Genomic DNA, 20,698 nt, shown 5'->3' on the forward strand with positions numbered 1-20,698 from the left:
CATGGGACAGGCATGTGGGATCTCTTAGGGAGAAGAAGAGACAGTGGATGTTCCAGAGGGGCAGACCGGATGGGCCATTTGGCTTTTATCTGCCATCAAGTTTCTATGTTTTTTTTCTAAGGTGGGAAGAGGAGGCATAAAATATAAGAACATGAGTTGCTATATTGGGACAAACTAAAGATTCATCAAGCCCATATTCTGTTTCCAACAGCAGCAAATCCAGGTCACAAGTACCTGGAAGATTCCAAGAGTAAAAGTTCCCAAATGTCCAGCAGGAAAACACCATCAACACTAAGGCAACTACACTCACCCAATTACTTGACTGGAACTCTGAGCCTCCTCTTCTCTGTACAATGTTAGCAGAGATTAAGGCATTTCTGAGCAAGTCCATGGTGTTTCCAGACTGATCATCACACACCCAGTCCATAGAAAGATATTCCACACAGGCGTCTAATAAATAAACTGAATGCAATCAGTAAAGGCCCCAAAGTGATGGATTGGGTGAGGAACTCCAGAGTGAGAGGGTATAGGATGAAGTTAAGAGTCTCAGGAGTAACCTAAGGAAATACTTTTTGTGATAGATGCGTCAACTAGTCTCCCGGTAGAGGTGGTGAAAACAAAGACTGTGTCTGAATTCAAGAAAGCGTGGGACAGGCACGTGTAAAATATATATATATCCATGAATGACCATGCGCATGGGATATAATGAACTGTACAGCTATTATCTGTGCATGCATTAAAACATGGTAACAGGCATGCAATATAAATATGCCTATTACTACAGGAAAAACTCATAGTGCCACTAGAAGTGTGGCCAACTTATTAGTGGCATCACCAGCAAAAGGAGGGCAGCATTGTGGTGGGAAACTGCAAGTATTTCCAGATGTTTCTAGAGTTACCCAGTTTAGGCGTAAACAGTTTCTTCAGTTCAAAACAGGAGTTTTAGCTTTAGGAGCTACATTTTCCTTGAAATTTCCTGCCAAATGTTTGATTACTTATTTAAATGTTCAATGTATTTTCTTTTTAGCCTGATCAGCTAGAAAGATTCCTGTTAGATAGAAAAGCTGAATAGCAAAGAGTTATTAAAGATACAGCTTAAAGATGAAGCTACTAAGTAGTAGATTTAAAACAAACCTCTTAGGGAAAGGAGGAGATAGTGGATGCTGTGGATGGGCATACTTCATGGACCATTTGAACCTTTATCTGCTGTCATGTTTCTATGAGTATAAATGACAACTAAGGTTGATAGTCATGTGTACAATCCAGAGAGGAGGGAACATTATATTACGAGTCAGATGATCAGCAGGGAGCTCATGAGCCGAAACAGATAATAATATTAAATCAACTGTATAAATGACATTTTAAAGACAATTATGTGACTATAGATTTAGTTCAGACCATTTGTATGTTCAAATAAATATTATTTAATTTCTACATATTTCAACTGTGATTTTATGTAGATAAAACTCATTTTAATCAGTTTCTGAAGATTATTCAGCATACAAAACTGCAAAATTTGGTCACTAGTAGTTTGTAAAGTTTGAAGAAAAAAAAAAATCTACCCCTAAGTTGTATGTGTGAAGGGAAAGAGATATCCATCTATTTGTATGTATCTGTATTTTTCTGTCTGAACTCATCTGGGTCTGTTCAAAATGTGCCTGAATAAATCTGTACATAAAAGTATTTAGGAAAGATTCTGTTACACAGTTCATTCCATTTGCAAAGTAGGCTAAAATAAATATAGCAGTGTCTGTCATACTTCACCCCCCCCAACCTCAACCAGTGAGAATAAAGGTGGGAAGATATCAGAAGTGTGCTGCCACTTTATTAGCTGGCTCTGGCTCTTGTCAGTTCATTCACAATCTACCCCAGGTAGGGCACTGCTGTTCCCTGTCCCTCTGAACTGTTTCCCCTATTCCCGACCACATCAGCAGCAGGCAAAACCTCAGCAGATGAAGAGCTGCCTCCGACACTGATTTATTTATAACCCTGAGCCTAACGAGGCTTTGCCCATGAAGACAGTGCGAGTCAGCACTCAGCCTAGGAAAAGATAAGAATAACAACCATGTTTACGTCAGGAGAGAGCTCTGTCTTTCCACAAGAGGAGGAGAGTTCCCCCTACAAACCTTTTCCCATGTGTTGACTGCTCTTATTTTTAGAACAGAGTAGGATTCCTGTCTCTGACGCATGGACCACTGTCCTGTGCTAATACCAGCCACTGGCACTGGAGCATGAGAAGATGGATGCTCGCTCGGTCTTTTGCAGGTGTAGGGAGCGACATAGCCAAACCAGAACCCCCCCCCCATTCCTAAGCCAGCCCACAGTATTAATCCTAACCCAAAATAGATTCCTAAACCCTTCTTTCCCTATGTTTGACACCAATCTAAAGTGTAGCAGGTGCTCTCTAACGATAGCAGGACCCCATTCTCATAGACAGGTGATATCATCTGATGAAGCCTGGAGCGGAAACCTCACAGCAACTTTCCAAAAGCTTAAGAAGACTGAACTATGCATGCGCGCACACCTTTCCTCCTGCTTCCACCATGCAGTACCAAAGTGTCTATTAAAAAGCTAATAGAACAAATTCCTATGGAAGGTAGACAGATTGTGAGAATATGTGCCCAGCTGGCCTCAGAGGACATCTACTATAGGTAAGTAACTTCTCTTTTTTCCAAGGATTAACAGAACATCATATACTCGCAGATGGGAATCACTAGATACTACTACTATTTATTATTTCTATAGCATTGAAAGGCGTACGCAATGCTGTACATTCTAACACACAATAGACAGTCCCTGCTCAGAGGAACTTACAATCTAGTTTAGACAGGACATTTCAGGGTTGGGGAGATTATAGTGGGTCTAGGTATCTGACAGCAGTGAGAGGGAGTTAAGAGTTGAAAGCAGTTTCAAACAAGTGGATTTGAACACTGGGTATAACAAGGCCTGCAACAGGCTAAGGCCTAGAACTTTTTTTTTTTGTTTTCATTTTATGCTTTTCTATTTATTATTTTTTTTTCCTGAATAGCCTGGAACAGAAAAATAAATGGGCCTAGGAGGGTTCAGTTGGATTCTAGATACCAGATTCCTAACAACTGATTGACCAAATCAACTGTCACATCAAGAATCTTTCTCTAAAAGGTAATGAGATGTGAATGTGTGAACTGAAGGCCACATTGCAACTCTGCAAATCTCCTGTACGGAGGCTGACTTCAAGTGGGCTACCAACACAATCATGGCTCTGCTACGACTACTAATCACTTATGTAGCACTGAAAGGCATACGTAGCAGTGTACATTTTGACATTTATAGATGATCCCTGCTCAGAAGACTTGGACAGATGACATGACATAGAGGGCTGGGGATGGGTGAGGTGAGAGGAGGTAGGAGTTGAACGTACTCTCAAAGAGGTGGGCTTTTAACTGGGCCTTGAACACTGCCAGAGACGGAGCTCGTCACAGGGATTTGAGCAGCTTGTTCCAAGCATACGGCGCAGCAAGGCATAAGGGACGGAGTCTGGAGTTGGCACAGACAGGAGGGACTTACCAAGTGAATGGAGCTCACAGGAGCAATCATAGGGGGAGCTAAGTGAAGAGAGATAGTAAGGGGCAGCTGAGTGAGTGCATTTGTAGGTCAGAAAGAGGAGTTTGAATTGTAGCCTGAAACAGATGGGAAGCCAATGAAGTGACTTTAGGAGAGGGGTAATGTGAGTATAGCGGCTCTCCTGGAATATACTGTATTTTTCGTTCCATAAGATGCACTTTTTTTCCCCCAAAAAGTGGGTGGAAATGTAGGTGCGTCTTTTGGCGCGAATATACCTCTCTCCACAGTTCCTTTTTTTAATTCCAGTGGTCCAGCGCTGTATCGGCAGAAGCTTTCTGCACTCCTGCCCCTCCCTCGCTGGACAGCTTTTTGGGCTCCTGCCTGGTCCCGTGACACTCCCTGAATGGCTGCCACAGGGTACAGCGGGTTGCTACACCAAGCACCATGGCCTTGGCTGAGGCACGCAACAGGTCATACATGGCATCAGAGAGATAAAAAGCTCCCAGTTCAATCTTAGCAACTTCCTGATCCACTCAGGTCACTGGAAACAAACCTGGGCTACCAGACTGCCATAAATAACTACCTGGACAGTCAGAGCAGCCACATCAAAACTCCATTTTACAATCCTGAGGGTCTCTCAGGGCTGAGCTGCCTTCCACCGGCACAGTATGTCTGCGTGCAATAGCTGAGACCAACGCATAGACCACAGAAGACTTAAAAATATCGTTAGGCCCATCAGGAATGGTGTAGAGTCTGATCATGGACCGCGTCAAACGAAAAGGCACATCTGGAACTTTCCACTGAGTGTGCACTACATCCCGAATATCCTGATGCATAAGGAAAGAGCAGGATGTTGACTGGATCCCTCTAAGAAGAGGGTCCACAACACAATGGGGGTCCTTAGCTTCCTCCTCAAAGTGTAAAACTGAAGACACCTGAAGAATGAGCTCCTGCAACTCTTCCCGATGAAATATGCGCACAACTGATGCATCCTCGCCAACCGGCTCCTCTGAAAAATCTCCATCCAAAACATCAGGTCCCCCTAATGGATTTGGAAGGTCCTCTCCAAGATCAAATCCTCATTCAGTGAAAACGGATCAGATAGAAAATAATCCTCATCCCAACACACCTGCGGCCATTTGGATGGTGACTGAGGGGGCTAGACAGAGGCAGCTGTAGAAGGAGAATGAATGAGGGTGGCTGTGGAAGGGAAAACTCCCCCAGACGACCCCTAGACACCGAAGCAAGACCCCCCAGCCACCTGTAAATAGCCTTGCACATGGCCATCAAAAAAAATCAGGGCAAAATGACCCCGGCGTCAAGCCAGAAATCATAGAAGGAGCAGAAGACACATTTAAGACCTGTTCCTATCGTTCTAAGACAGGAGGAAGGTCGCCTGAGGCCATGGGCAAAATGGACGCTCTTCTCGCCAAAACCAAGGGAAGGGACGATGTGCCAAACTGTCACCTGAAATAATATGCATCACCGAAGCCAAACTCGACCCTGCTGCTACAGAAAAACCGCTAGCCACCCCAATAGCAGCAGGAAAGGAATCCCCAGCTTCCTCGGTGGTCTGAATCTACAATACCAAATCAGCCAGACTGCCAGCAGATAAGGAAACCCTGGTGTGGGTGGCAGGTGAAGCACAGGCATCACCACCGCCTCCCACCGATTAGCAGTGCACATGCGAAGGGGAGCCTAACACACCAACGCCCGAAGCCGGGTCCCCCTCAAGATGGAAGGAACATTTCATACACCCACCAGCTGCATCCACCACTCGGTGCCCACATAAAATGCACTTGTGCTGCTTTTTTGAAGTGCTCACAATGAATATGCCAAAATCCCGCACACACCAACTCCTTTTATTTCTTGTGTCTTTTTTTTTTTTTTTTTACTTCTCACAGCTCACCAGCTGTCTTAAGAAAGCAGACCCCACTGGCACTCTAAACGGTAGTCTGTACCTAATAGGAGGCCAGGAGAACAGTTGAGGCTCCTCTAAATTCAGAAAACCTGGGGAAATGGAGGGAAGGACTTGACCTGTCCAAGTGTGGCACTCCTGAGGTCGGTAGCACCCCCAAGAGGGTCCCCTAAGTTCTGTCCAAACAGCAAAAGGGATAAGAAAGATTCACATATCAGATCCAACAGGCCCAAACAAACCTCAGCACAGACTGCACAAGCTTACTACTCCACCTGCTGAGACTGAGAAAAGACTGATTATAATAGGGACAGCACAGCTCACTTGTACTGAAGCCAAAAGTTAGTATCTCAATCTCCACCTGCTGGCAGAGGAGCATAAGCCCATCCGTTTCTGTGCCGGTCTGGAGGGACGCTAAAGAAGCCTGTCTGGTCCTGTGCAGCAGACAGTGGGAAGGTATGCATGAATGTGTAGTGCAGTCTTCTAGAAGCTTCTGGAAAGTTGCTGCAAAGTTTCCACATCAGGCTCTGTCGGAAGACGTCACCCATCTGTAAGTATATGATGTCCTGCTTATCTTTGGAGAAATCTTCTCAACTGGGGTAAGGACTAGACTGTATGACACAGCTGCGGCCTATGGATTATGAATTCAGGATTACTGTAAAAGCCCAATCAAACCATCCGCTGAAGGTAGAGAAAAACTGAAAACAAATTCCAGCCTGCACTAGTCTTTATACAGCAATGTCACTGGAAAAGTTCAATATGTATCTCTACCTCCATCAGAAAGGCTAGTAGGATAATAAGGAAGCCAGTTTTTAAAGAAAAATCACCCTGATCTCCCCTCCTCCGCCCCCCAGCCTAACATTTGCAGACATTACACATGTGAATTCATTCTTTATTTTAGAGCTACAGGCAAGATATTTTCTACTGGAGCGTCAATAACCAGAAGTTTATTGATCACTGAGGTCCACTTGATCTCACAGCTGACGTGGTTATTTAATAACCAGAAGTTTATTGATCACCAAGGTCCACTTGATCTCACAGCTGACATGGTTATTTAAAAGATTAAGAGTGGAGTAGAAGTCTAATGATTAGAGCAGCAGGCTGAGAACCAGGAGAGGCTCATTCAAATTTCACTGAAGCTCCTCATGATTTTGGGCAAGACATTTAAACTCCACCCCCACCATTGCCTCAGATATAAACTCAAATTGTGAGCCTTCCACAGACAGAAAAATATTCACTGTACCTGTATGTACACTGCTTTGAAAGCTTTTGGGCTTACAGGCAGCATAAAAGAAATTAAATTTAGAAAACAAATCAAGGCCATTTACTTTTTTAAAAAAAATTCCAGTTTGTGCTTTATTGGTAGAGGAATGTACCGGAAAGAAACAACTTTCACTGCTTCTGAAAAATATCATTTAATATGTGCACATAGTGAGCAGTCTGCAGTTTGGGTGGGGGTGTTGGCAACAGAAAACAACAGGTCAATATTCAAAGTTATTTAACTGGCCAAAAAAGGCCCCTGGCTAGTTAAATTGCCTATTCAGGGTTAACTGCTAATTTTCAGCGACACTTAACTGGTTATTGCTGCTGAAAATACCCAGATAGCGCCAAACTGTAAACCAGCTATTCTGGAGGTATTCTGTGAGCAAAGTCTGCACTTAGCCAGCCATGGTAACAATATAAATAGGATCGCTTAGAAGTCGTTCTATCTTTATGTGGTGTCCCATAGCCAGTTACGTGCTGAATATCACATTTAGCACAGTTACTTACCGTAACAGGTGTTATCCAGGGACAGCAGGCAGATATTCTTGACTGATGGGTGACGGCACCGACGGAGCCCCGGTACGGACAATTTTAGAGTGATTGCACTCTAAGAACTTTTAGAAAGTTCTAGCTCGGCCGCACCGCGCACGCGCGAGTGCCCTCCCGCCCGACAGAGGCGCGCGGTCCCTCAGTTAGTATAAGCCAGCTAAGAAGCCAACCCGGGGAGGTGGGTGGGACGCAAGAATATCTGCCTGCTGTCCCTGGATAACACCTGTTACGGTAAGTAACTGTGCTTTATCCCAGGACAAGCAGGCAGCATATTCTTGACTGATGGGTGACCTCTAAGCTAACAAAAAGAGGGATGGAGGGAAGGTTGGCCATTAAGAAAACAAATTTTGTAAAACAGATTGGCCGAAGTGACCATCCCTTCTGGAGAATGCATCCAGACAATAATGAGATGTAAAAGTGTGAACTGAGGACCAAGTAGCAGCTTTGCAGATTTCCTCAATAGGAGTGGAACGGAGGAAAGCTACAGATGCTGCCATTGCTCTGACTCTATGGGCCGTGACAGAACCTTCCAGTGTCAGTCCGGTCTGAGCATAACAGAATGAAATGCACGCTGCCAGCCAATTAGACAACGTACGTTTAGAAACAGGACGTCCCAATTTATTCGGATCAAAGGACAGAAAAAGCTGGGGAACTGATCTGTGGGGTTTCGTACGCTCCAGATAGTAAGCAAGAGCCCTTTTACAATCCAAAGTATGCAGAGCTTGTTCCCCAGAATGAGAATGAGGTTTTGGAAAGAAAACCGGTAGAACAATGGATTGGTTGAGATGAAATTCAGAAACAACCTTGGGGAGAAACTTTGGATGTGTACGCAGAACCACCTTGTCATGGTGAAAAACCGTAAAAGGTGGATCTGCAACCAGTGCATGAAGCTCACTGACTCTCCTGGCAGAGGTAAGAGCAATAAGGAAAAGTACTTTCCAAGTGAGAAATTTGAAAGGAGAAGTAGCTAAAGGTTCAAATGGAGGTTTCATTAAAGCTGAAAGAACCACATTGAGATCCCAGATAACCGGAGGGGCTTTAAGAGGTGGTTTAACATTGAAAAGCCCACGCATGAACCTGGACACCAGGGGATGAGCTGAAAGAAGTTTTCCATGGACTGGCTCATGAAAAGCTGCAATGGCACTGAGGTGGACCCTGATGGAAGAGGACTTCAGGCCAGAGTCAGACAAAGAAAGAAGATAATCTAACAACGTCTCCACTGCCAGGGAAGTGGGATCAAGATGATGAAGAAGACACCAGGAAGAAAATCTCGTCCACTTTTGATGGTAACATTGTAGAGTGGCTGGTTTCCTGGAGGCATCCAGAATGGAACGAACGGGCTGAGACAAAAGAGTATCAGTCGAGTTCAGCCCGAGAGATACCAAGCCGTCAGGTGTAGAGACTGGAGGTTGGGATGCAGAAGGGTTCCCTGCTGTTGCGTAAGCAGAGAAGGAAACAGAGGAAGAAGAAAAGGTTCCCTGGAACTGAGTTGAAGTAGAAGGGAGAACCAATGTTGCCTGGGCCACCTCGGAGCAATCAGAATCATGGTGGCTCGTTCCCTCTTGAGCTTGAACAAGGTTCTCAACATGAGAGTCAGAGGAGGGAAGGCGTACAGGAACAGATTCGACCAGTCGAGGAGAAAAGCATCTGCTGTTAGACGGTGCGGAGAGTAAAGTCTGGAGCAGAATAGGGGCAGCTGATGATTGTGAGGAGCTGCAAAGAGGTCTATCTGAGGAGTGCCCCATTGATCGAAGATAGACTGCAGAGTTACGGGATCGAGTGTCCACTCGTGAGGTTGGAGAATTCTGCTGAGTTTGTCCGCTAAAGAATTCTGAGCCCCCTGAATGTAAATAGCTTTGAGGAAGAGATGATGATCTATGGCCCAAGTCCAGATCTTCTGGGCTTCCTGGCATAAAAGGCGAGAGCCTGTCCCACCCTGTTTGTTGATGTAGTACATCGCAACCTGATTGTCTGTGCACAACAGAAGGACCTGAGGAAAGAGAAGGTGTTGGAAGGCCTTGAGGGCGTAAAACATCGCTCTGAGTTCCAGGAAATTGATTTGATGCTTCCTTTCCTGGGCTGACCAAAGACCTTGAGTCTGGAACTCGTTCAAGTGAGCTCCCCATGCGTACAGAGAGGCGTCGGTGGTGATGACTAGTTGATGAGGAGGCTGATGGAACAGAAGACCTCTGGATAGATTTGAGGATACCAACCACCATTGAAGAGACTGACGAAGAGATGATGTCACAGATATGTGTCGTGAGCAAGGATCCGACGCTTGGGACCACTGGGTAGCAAGGGTCCATTGAGGAGTGCGCAGGTGAAGACGGGCATGAGGTGTGACATGAACTGTGGATGCCATGTGCCCCAAGAGTACCATCATTTGTCTTGCTGAGATGGACGGCAGTGGAAGCACCTGGTGACATAGAGACTGAAGAGTCTGGAGACGATTGGATGGTAGGAAAGCTCTCATTAGGAGTGTATCCAGGATCGCTCCAATGAATTGAAGTCTCTGAGTGGGAATGATATGAGATTTGGGTAGATTGATCTCGAATCCCAGAAGTTGTAGAAACTGGATGGTTTGGTTGGTGGCCAGAAGGACTGCTTGAGCGGATGTGTCTTTGATCAACCAATCGTCCAGGTAAGGAAATACATGCAGGTGGTGAGAGCGTAGAAATGCCGCTACCACAATGAGACATTTGGTGAATACCCTTGGAGATGAGGCAAGACCGAAGGGCAGCACCTTGTACTGGTAATGACAATGATTGATCATGAATCGGAGATATGGTCTTGAGGTTACATTGATCGGTATGTGAGTGTAAGCCTCTTTGAGATCGAGGGAGCATAGCCAGTCGTTTTGATTGAGAAGGGGATAAAGGATGGCTAAAGAAAGCATCTTGAATTTTTCTTTTACTAGATGAATGTTGAGATCGCGAAGATCCAGGATGGGTCTGAGATCTCCTGTCTTTTTGGGAACTAGAAAGTAACGGGAGTAGAATCCCTGCCCCTTTTGATCTAGAGGAACTTCCTCTATAGCGTTCAGAAGGAGGAGGGATTGGACCTCCTGAATAAGGAGGGCCGATTGAGGACTGTTCAAAGCAGACTCTTTTGGCAGGCTTTGAGGTGGAAGAGTCTGAAAGTTGAGAGAGTAGCCGTGGCGGATGATGTTGAGGACCCATTGGTCCGATGTGATTACTTCCCACCGGCTGAGGAACAGAGAAAGTCGACCTCCTATAGGCTGAGGCAGGAGAGCAGGAATAGGGATACTGGCTATACTGTGGAGAATGAAGTCAAAAGGGCTGTGACTTCTGCTGAGGAGGTTGTTTTACAGCTTGTTGCTGCTGCTGTTGTCTGGGAGGCTGACGTTGTTGTTGCCTCTGACGCCTAGGTTGCTGAGCAGTGGTAGTCAATGGACGAGCTGTGAAGCGGCGTTGATAGGCCGATTGCTGCCTATATGGTCTTGGCGGAGGAGGCTTCTTTTTATTCTTGAGCAGGGTATCCCAGCGCGTCTCATGAGCAGAGAGCTTTTGTGTGGTTGAGTCCATGGAATCCCCAAAGAGCTCATCCCCTAGGCATGGGGCATTGGCTAACCGATCTTGATGGTTAACATCAAGCTCGGATACCCGAAGCCAGGCCAAACGACGCATAGCTACTGACATTGCTGTCGCTCTGGATGTTAGTTCAAAGGTGTCATATATGGATCTAACCATAAACTTACGTAATTGTAGAAGAGACGACAAGCATGTGTGAAAAGCGGGATGCTTTCGTGAAGGAAGATATTTTTCGAAAGAAGCCATGGTGGTAAGGAGATGCTTTAAATAAAAAGAAAAATGAAAAGCATAATTACCAGCCCTATTTGCCAACATAGCATTTTGGTAGAGCCTCTTACCAAATTTATCCATGGCCCTTCCTTCTCTGCCAGGAGGGACAGATGCATATACACTGGCTCCTGAAGTCTTTTTAAGGGTGGATTCGACAAATAAGGATTCATGTGGAAGTTGAGGTTTGTCGAACCCAGGAATGGGAATTACCTTATATAGAGAATCCAGTTTACGTGGGGCCCCTGGGACAGTTAAAGGAGTCTCTAAATTCTTATAGAAAGTTTCCCTCAAGATATCATGAAGGGGAAGTTTCAAAAATTCCTTTGGAGGCTGATCAAAATCAAGGGCATCCAAAAAAGCTTTAGACTTTTTGGATTCAGCCTCCAAAGGAATGGACAAGGACTCACACATCTCTTTCAAAAAACTAGAGAAAGAGGAAGTGGCCTGTTTGGAGGATGGGTCAGGGACAGCCGAATCCTCCTCCTCTGAGGAACATTCGCCTTCAGAAAGAAAGGGTTCCTCTGAGTCTCCCCACAGATCAGGGTCTCTGACATGGGAAGAATGGTCCCGAGACTCAGGTGTCGACGTTTGCATGTGTCGGGTTTTGCGCACCGACTTACCCGACCTCATCGATACCGAGTCAGGAGAAGTTATCGGTCGCACCGGTGCCGAAGTCTGCACCGATTGATGGTGAGCTCTCGGCTCCGGTGCAAGGACTGGCATCGATACCGATGAGGTTAGGTGAAGCGGTACCGAGACAGTGGAAGCGGGTAACACGGGTTCCACAATCGGTATCGATACGGGTTGATCCACAACCGGTACCGGTGGCTCGGTGCGGACTGGCACCGGAAGGTTCGGTGTCATGATAGCAGGAAGGAGTCGTTCTAATTGCTCCTTAAGCTGCACCTGAAGGATGGCCGTAATGCGGTCATCGAGGGATGGCACCGGTACCGCTTTTTTCTTCTGCGGTACCTGCGGTGCCGCTCGACGCCCCGGAGATGAGGAGCCCGATGTCGAGGGACTCACCTCTATAGGGGCGGAGCGCTTCCGCTGGCGTCTTACAGGCGGCAGGATTGGACTCACTGCACTCGAGGCCGGAAGACGTTCCAGCGGGGAAGGCTTCTTAGCCGGCTTACCTGACTGTTGAGATGCCGGTGTGGAATCACGCGGCGTCGAAGACGAGGGTGCCGACTGAATCGGTGCCGAAGCCGGAGTCGAAGGAACGGGGTCGGACATCTCGGCACCGAACAACAATCGCTGCTGAATTTGGCGATTTTTTAATGTCCGTTTTTTAAAGTAGCACAGCGGGTGCAAGAAGAGGCCTGATGCTCAGGACCCAAACACTGTAAACACCAGTTGTGTGGGTCCGTGAGAGATATAGGCCTAGCACACCGCTGGCACTTTTTAAAACCCGGTTGAGGGGGCATGAAAGTAAAAACGGCTTCCGCCAAATCGAAGGCCGAGGCTTCGATGGTGGCAGAAGGCCCCGCCGGGGAAAACCGAAAACTGAAGAAAAAAATGAAAGTTTTTTTTTTTTTTTTTTTTTTAAACAAAATGGAAAGAAAGAAAAAAGGCAATGTAAGCCAAAACGTTTACGCGAGCGGGAAGGCAAGTTAGGAGAAAATTTCAACAGCCGTTGAAAACGCGTCTTCTTAGCTCCGCGGAAACTAAGAAACTGAGGGACCGCGCGCCTCTGTCGGGCGGGAGGGCACTCGCGCGTGCGCGGTGCGGCCGAGCTAGAACTTTCTAAAAGTTCTTAGAGTGCAATCACTCTAAAATTGTCCGTACCGGGGCTCCGTCGGTGCCGTCACCCATCAGTCAAGAATATGCTGCCTGCTTGTCCTGGGATAAAACCAGCTATGCATTAGCCAATTCTGCAAACCTGTAAAATCAATGCCAATGCCTGAACATGGCCTGGCACTGAATTTCCAGGTTTAACATCGGCAACAGTCAGCAAATGCTGATCGTCATCGGCTTGAATATTAGGCCCAAAGGATGAACAGTTTCACACGTAGCTAACATAACTGGTTATTTTCAGTGGCACTAATCAGTGAAGTGTTGCTGAAAATTAGCGATGAGCCCTGAACAGGCAATTTATTTATTTAGATTTTTATCCCTTCCTCCCAGTAGCTCAGAACGGTTTACAAGTAAACATTCACAATGGAGTGAATTGGACATACAAGAATATACAGTAGATTTAAATACTTGGACATACGAGATTGTGCAGCAGTGTAAATATAGGGACTATACAGCAAATTAAAAACAGTAGTTTAAATATAAGTAGTTTAGTTTAGATACAAGTTATTTGAGTATAGGCTGAGAGTGGACTATACAGAAATTTAGGCAGAAGATTAGAATGGAGAAAGAAGGGTAGAGGTGGGGTTTAAAGGGTTGGGTGTAGGACCAGATGCCATTTCTGGCCTGTTAAATTACTTTGACTATTGATCTGTTGTTTCTTTTGCCCCCAGTCCACCCCACCCAGACTGCAGATTTCTTACTATATGCATGTATTAAATGATATACGCTTGAGTCACATTATTATGACCACCACCTACCTCTGATGTCACAGACAAACAGCCAATGAACGAATGCACACGCAGACATTGTGGGTATATAAGATAGGATGTCAGCAAGCTGCCAATATAGCAACCATGGCTGTCATGGGGAAAAAGCATGATTTATCAGACATTGAAAAGGCATGATCATGGGCTACCAGGCCAAGGGTGACAGCATTTTGGAAACAGTGGAGTTTATGAACTGTTCATGGGCTGCTGTGGTTAAAGTGTACCATGAGTGGATGAATGGAACCTTTTTGATGACCCGACCTGGTAACTGTGGGGTGTTGGCCGATCATAATGCTACCGTGGAGCAACTCACCATCCAAACGAACCAGGGAGCTTCCAGGTGCATGTCCAAAACAACTGTGCAGTGAACCATATTGCAAATGGGGCTCCAGAGCAGACAGCTGGTGACTGCACCCATGCTCACAAGGGTTCATCGCAAAAAAAATAGCTGCAATTTGCACAGGAGTACCAACGCTGGACTTGCACCAACTGGCAGAGAGTTGCCTTCTCCAATGAGTCACGTTTTGAGCTCCATTGAACAGATGGATGTTGGCGTGTCAGGCATGAAACCGCCAAGAAAAAAACACCCAAACACCCAGCAACAAGCTGGTGGCGGCAGCATAATGGTCTGAGGAATATTTTCTTGGTTTAGTTTGGGTCCCTTGATACCTCTGGAAGGCACTCTCAACCGATATGGGTATCTCTCCATCCTTGCCGATCAAGTAAGCCTATATATGTTGACAATCTTCCCTATGGCAAATGGGATCTTTCAACAATGCAACATGTCATACCACCAGAATTGTTCATGAGTAGTTTGCAGAGCACGACCAAGAATTCCAGCTACTTGTCTGGCCTCCAAATTTCCCAGACCTTAAGCCAATTGAGCACATTTAGGACCACCTCGATCAACATGTTCAACGACTGGATCCACAATCACATACGCATCGGCAACCATCAGATGCACTGCAATCTGCATGGCTCTAGATACCTCTAGCAACCATCCAGCATCTTACTGAGTCACTCCCATGGTGTCTACCGTCTGTGCTGCCAGAGGCAGTTATTCTGGATATTAGCAGGTGATCATAATAATGTGACTCAACCGTGTATTTTTCAGCAGCAGTGGACGTGGTTTCCTTCTGGTACAGTCTTCTACCAGTGAAACACTTATAAACTAGAAAATTTTTTCAATTTAGTTTCTTATATGCTGCTTGTAAGCCCAAAAACTTTCAAAGCAGTGTACATTCAGTTACAGTAAGTATTTTTCTGTCTGTGGTGGGTTCACAATCTGAGTTTCTCCTCCTTGTCCATGGAGAAACTGAAAAACCTTTAACTGGTGTTCTTCATGGGCAGCAGAATGCACTATCCCATATATGGGTGACATCTTTGTACATGTGAAGCTGTTCAACTTGCTTATCCTTGGAGCATCATCAATGTTAGTTACAATTTTCTCATGCATACAAGTTTCCAAACATAGGACAGATAAAGGGAGAAGATAAGGAAGACATTGAAAGACTGAATAAAATAAATGGGGAGGGGGGAGATCTGGATATTGATGTAGGTATAGAAACTTGTAAGCTTATCTGCTTAGAATGGAACAGTTATTAACAAGATAATGATTTCCTGCAGGCAATTAGGATTGTACGGTTGGGAAAAAATTGTTAGCTGGAGCTGTGTAGGTGGGGAGAAAATGACCAGATTGGTCCTTATCTACTAATATCTACAATCTTGCTATACAGGATGAAATTTTCACATTAGGCATTGAAATAGAAGTGAGAAAAAAACTTTGGCTTCTAGGCAATACAAGTACCATTTTCAGCTAACTGTAACCGTTTTTAGTAACACCTGCCCACTCTCTGGCCGGCCTTTCCACTATCCTGTTGCCCACTTCCCGATTCCTTTCCCCGGCTTTCTGGCAGGCTTCACCTCTCCTCAGCCAATCCCTCTTCTTTCCAGTTCCCGTTCCCAACTCCTTCCTCCAGCATGCTCCCCTGCTGACCCCCCTTGTCACTAGCCTCGGCTGGCTTCCTTCCACAACCTCAATTAGAGCCCAGAAGAGCAGCAGGAATGTCTCCTCCTCCTTCCCCACTGTCCTAATTTCTCAGAGAAATAAAAACTCATTGTTAGAGTTTTACCCTGCCCTGCTGGAGATGGTTTATTCTTCTGCATATAACACTTCATTGTTAAGTTTGTACCATGCCCTGCTGGGGAGTGGTTTATTCTTGTGTAGACAATAACATCATTGTTAGTTACAGTCTTACTATGTATTCTGCATATAATCTTTTCAGATACAGCACATACAGCAACTAAGCTTGAACACGGAGCTATTTTCATGCCTTAGAAACAAAGAGAGAAAGAGGAGCCAGAGCTCACTTGCACGGCAAGTTTCACTGTAAAGAGAACACAAGCTTATATAAAGAGACTAGTGAACAAGGAATGAATTTTGAACCTGTGAAATTTACAGAATGCTGACATAGAGTGGGAAGAGTAAGAATGAAGACAAGAGTCTGAGAAAGAAAACGGTTCAAGGATTCTTCAAGAATCCCATTTAGTCTAGTCATGCTGCTTATAGAAGGTTAGCTAAGGATATCTGCCAGCTGTCACCCTGTACAAGCCTGACCCACCTACATCCCACTTGTTCTTGTAACCATACTTTCTTATCCTTACTGCCACTTGCTGTTCTAAGGCTGTCTCCCAGGCACCTGCAATACAAGCTTAACAACCAGCAGGAGATTATTCCTTATCCTTTTTTGCTATCAGCTGCTGCCCAGACTTGGAGAAAACAAAAAAAAACCAACTCTGTGGAGTGACGATGTTCCCAAATGGACTTTATTTGAAAGTATCAAAGTTCCAAAGGTACACTAAAATCATCCACATAAAATAATTCCATCCACATAAAAGTAAATCATCCACATAAGAGCCTTAAAGGACCTAGTCCGCTAGGGATACAGGACCCAACACGGTCCGCGTTTCGACAAAAAGTCTTCTTCAGGGGTCCTTGGGGGTCCTATAAAGATGAGTACGTGGGAAACAATTGTGTGGTGAGCCGGAAGTGAGACACTGCTTGCATTTGCTTGGAGACCTATTATCATCCCCACCCCCTTTGTACCTACGAGTATGCCAGGGTCTTACCAATGCTCCATATTTGTTGACCCCCTTCCCCATCTCACTCTGGGATAGAGAATAATAATAACTTTATTTTTCTATACCGCCAACACCCAAAAAGTTCTAGGCGGTTCACAGAATAAAAAGGAATGGACATTCCAGTGATGATACAAAGCACACAGAAAAGCAGTACAATATTTCAATAGTGAAAAATACAATAAGAAACTATGACATAGTCATCAATCAAGTAATGAATTTTTTGAACAAATAAGTCTCAACCAATTTTCTAAAGGTGCAATAAGATGCAGATTGTTGAATCAGGTCATCTAACCATATTTGAACTTTACCTGCTTGATAAGCTAAAGATCGATCAAAATATTTTTTATAACAGCAATTTTTGGGATTAGGAAAAGTAAATAAACCAGTACGCCGAGTAGGCCTAGTTGAACAGTACCATTCAAAATGACATGGTGAGCGACTAAAATGGTTAAGGGGATGGAGGAGTTGCCGTACAGTGAGAGATTGGAGAAGCTGGACCTCTTCTCCCTTGAAAAGAGGAGACTGCGAGGGGACATGATCGAAATATTCAAAATACTGAAGGGAATAGACTTAGTAGAGAAAGACAGGTTGTTCACCTCTCCAAGATAGAGAGAACGAGAGGGCACTCTCTAAAAAGTTAAAAGGGGATAGATTCCGTACAAACGTAAGGAAGTTCTTCTTCACCCAGAGAGTGGTGGAAAACTGGAATGCTCTTCCGGAGGCTGTTATAGGGGAAAACACCCTCCAGGGTTTCAAGACTAAGCTGGACAAATTCACGCTAAACTGGTGAGACTGGACTCATTTGGAGCACTGATCTTGACCTAGGGGCCGCCGCGTGAGGGGACTGCTGGGCAGGATGGACCACTGGTCTGACCCAGCAGCGGCAGTTCTTATGTTTTCCTGTCCCTGCCCCATCCCTTCAAGCTCCGTCCTCATTTGCACAAGCCACAAACACTTTAAAATCATAAGTGTCCGAGGCTTGGGTGGTTAAGGCAGAGTTTACAGGAATGGGGCAAAGATAGGAACAGTGACAAAACTTGTAGGGACGGGACAGGGAAATTGCATTCCTGCAGGGATGGGGACAAATTTGTCCTCGTGTCATTCTCTATTCTGGGATTCAAAATAGCCAAACCATCAGTCTGTGCAAGTTGGCTTTATTGTCTTTCACTTTTGGCTTTCTGTTGTGTGGGTAGATGAGCATATAAATTTTAATTCCTAATCCAACACCCAGGAACCCATTTCTTTATCCTAGCTTTCTGCCCTCTTGGATCTTATCACTGCTTGAAATTATGTAATGGCTTCTGTTATTACTACTTGCGTAAAATAAAATCAAAATGTTTCCAATGTATTCAGCTCAAGCCATTTATGTATCATGATTCAGAGAGGCTTCCTTTATAACCTAATGGTCCATGATATACTACATAGTGACAATGGAACAATAAACTGTTAATGACGAATACTGCTGTATATGGTTTGAGGTTATTTGATATAGCAAAGATATTTACCTAGACCAGGTTTTCTATGAGGATAGCAGGCATATATTCTCACATGTGGGTGACATCATTCATGGAACCCAGTATGGACACTGTCAAGCACACTGTCACTTTAAATCCCTTTTGTTTTTTGTGGTTGTCACCGTTTGGAACAATCCGTTCGATATTACTTTTCCCAGTTGTTTGCTTTGGGTACTTTAAATCTTTAGACAGTGCCCTTATCGCACGCGTGCCAGTTCCTTCCTGCCCAACGTCCTTTATCAGGACCATCAGTTCAATAAAAAAACTAAGAAGCTATCTAGGGAAGGTGGGTGGGTTGTGAGAATATTTTGCCTGCTTGCCCTCAGAGAATACCAGAATTTGTATTTTGGATCAGTGTAATTGATATACATTATATTCATGTAAAATCATCATTCACACTTCATATTAAAATCATAAAAGAACTCTTAGAGCGGGCTTTGATTTATCAGTATTCCTTCTTCAAACTAATATATACTTTAATTACGAAAATTTCTGAAATCCTCCTGATCACATTTCAGAGCCCCAGAAAATGGTATATAGCCTACCTTCAAAATCCAATCACTAGAATAACCACAAAGAAATTGTAGCACAAGCTCTGTCTGTCTACTGAGTTGAAGATCTTAGCAGAACAAACAACCCCCTCACCTGTCATGATCTGCACTCCGAAACCGTGGCAGGATCTGTCGGAAGCTGCTTGTACGATCCAGTTTTGGCTGACTCTTCGTCCTCTTGATGGAACTTTTTAACCGCCGGCTCAGGAAACCTTGCTGGAGATGAAAAAGCAAAATTCAGTCAAGATTCAGAATATGGATGACTCTATAGTTCAGTTGTGGCACCATGTGTATGAAATTCCTAGCTGTTGCTAGTAGGATGCAAGCATATTGCACAGGTGATGTGCTGAAGACACCTTTCTGCTAAGGCTTGTAAGGTATGGGCATACTGGAGGTTCCAAACTGCCAAGGCCATTAGAAGGCAGGTATGTTGTAGGGGAGATATGCAGGAGGTTTCTGCCCACTGGTGAAAATAGGGTATGAGGAGGGGGGGGGAGAGCTGCAGAGGTGAAGCAACTGGATTCTATTGGGAAAGGAGGTTGACTTGCTCTGAATCACAGAGAACATATCCTTTCCATCTTTCAACACAGGGGAACCTATACAGGCTAAAATAATCATCATGGAGAGACAGGAGGTAGAAGAAAGGAGAAAAGGGAATACAACACAGGAAAGTATTCAGTTTCTAGTCATTACCCTTCCTTCTCCCAATAGATGAGTAACTCCCTTTCTCTTCCCAGCATCTCCCTCTCTTCCTTCCCTCCACTGGGCCTGCTGTCGCTCCCCCACTCCCTTTTCCAGGTCTGACAGTGCAAGGAATTCAGTTATTAGCTGTGTTTTGATGTACAGCACTGCGTATGTCTAGTAGCGCTATAGAAATGATCAGTAGTAGTATGGTGCCTTTACCCACAGGCCCATGTTCAAGCAAAACATGGCATTGCTTGATCCTAGGCTTATGCTTAAAGGCAGCCGAAGAAAGAGATGATCGCCTCTGCACAACCAACCACAAGTCCAAACTTTATGCTTACAGGCTCCATGCTAACACTGAATCTGCTTGTCCCTTTAACCTGGAAAGAGGAATAGAAGTGGCAGACAGAAGTGGGAAGATGAGAGATACTGTACTGCCATGCCACTTCCACCCTAAGCAAATACCTAGTCTCAGCTATGGGATTACAGAAAACCTAGGGACAACCACTGAAATGGCAAGGCAATTTTTTTTCCATTAAAATTAATAAAGGTATATAAAATAAACTGGGTAGTCGAACACAGAGTCAAGTCTCCCTTTAACACACTGTCAGGCCAATCAAGATTAGCCACAGGAACTCGCATGCAAGAATCAGTTGAACAAACTCACCAAGCTCGACTGCCGTGTTTACAAATAACTGTGTACCACCGCCGACGCATCTGTGTCAAAAAACAGATCAGCCGCGATACCAGCTGAGCAATAATAACCCAAAAGACATATAACTGACCATGTAAATAAGACAAGCCTGGTGGTCTGAATCGCAAGAAGTTATCTTTTTGACTCCCCAGCCAGAATTCAGGAGCTAGTTTAATAGCAACCATCACCTGCTGGGAGATAGAGCATACTGAAGATACAGGAGGAGTGCCACCTGTTAATCAGTTTCTCTATCTCCACCTGCTGGTAGATGTGTGCTATCCCACTAGTCTCTGGATTCATCTGCTGCAGTTGCTAAGGAAGGAGGACTTTAAAATAAAATTGGGAAACCTAAGATAGCCGCCACAACAGAATTTTGGTACCAAAAACCAGCAGAAAATGGCCAAACTACAAAAATGCTAAAAAATTGATTTTTGGAGGAAGGGTACCCTTAGGGCAACC

The 20,698-nt window shown here is 44.9% G+C and overlaps 1 protein-coding gene across 16 annotated transcripts in view; it reads right to left on the reverse strand.

The window, feature by feature from the left end:
• SYNGAP1 (synaptic Ras GTPase activating protein 1) overlaps positions 1–20,698 on the reverse strand; it is a 134,457-nt gene that overhangs the window by 81,807 nt on the left and 31,952 nt on the right. For all 16 annotated transcript variants that reach the window (XM_033923702.1, XM_033923710.1, XM_033923699.1 and 13 more), the window contains one exon: positions 18,956–19,077. In XM_033923702.1, the coding sequence (XP_033779593.1) occupies positions 18,956–19,077 (122 nt within the window). The remainder of the gene's footprint in view (positions 1–18,955; positions 19,078–20,698) is intronic.

Source organism: Geotrypetes seraphini, chromosome 16 (assembly GCF_902459505.1).
Source record: "Geotrypetes seraphini chromosome 16, aGeoSer1.1, whole genome shotgun sequence".
Classification (NCBI taxonomy): domain Eukaryota; kingdom Metazoa; phylum Chordata; class Amphibia; order Gymnophiona; family Dermophiidae; genus Geotrypetes; species Geotrypetes seraphini.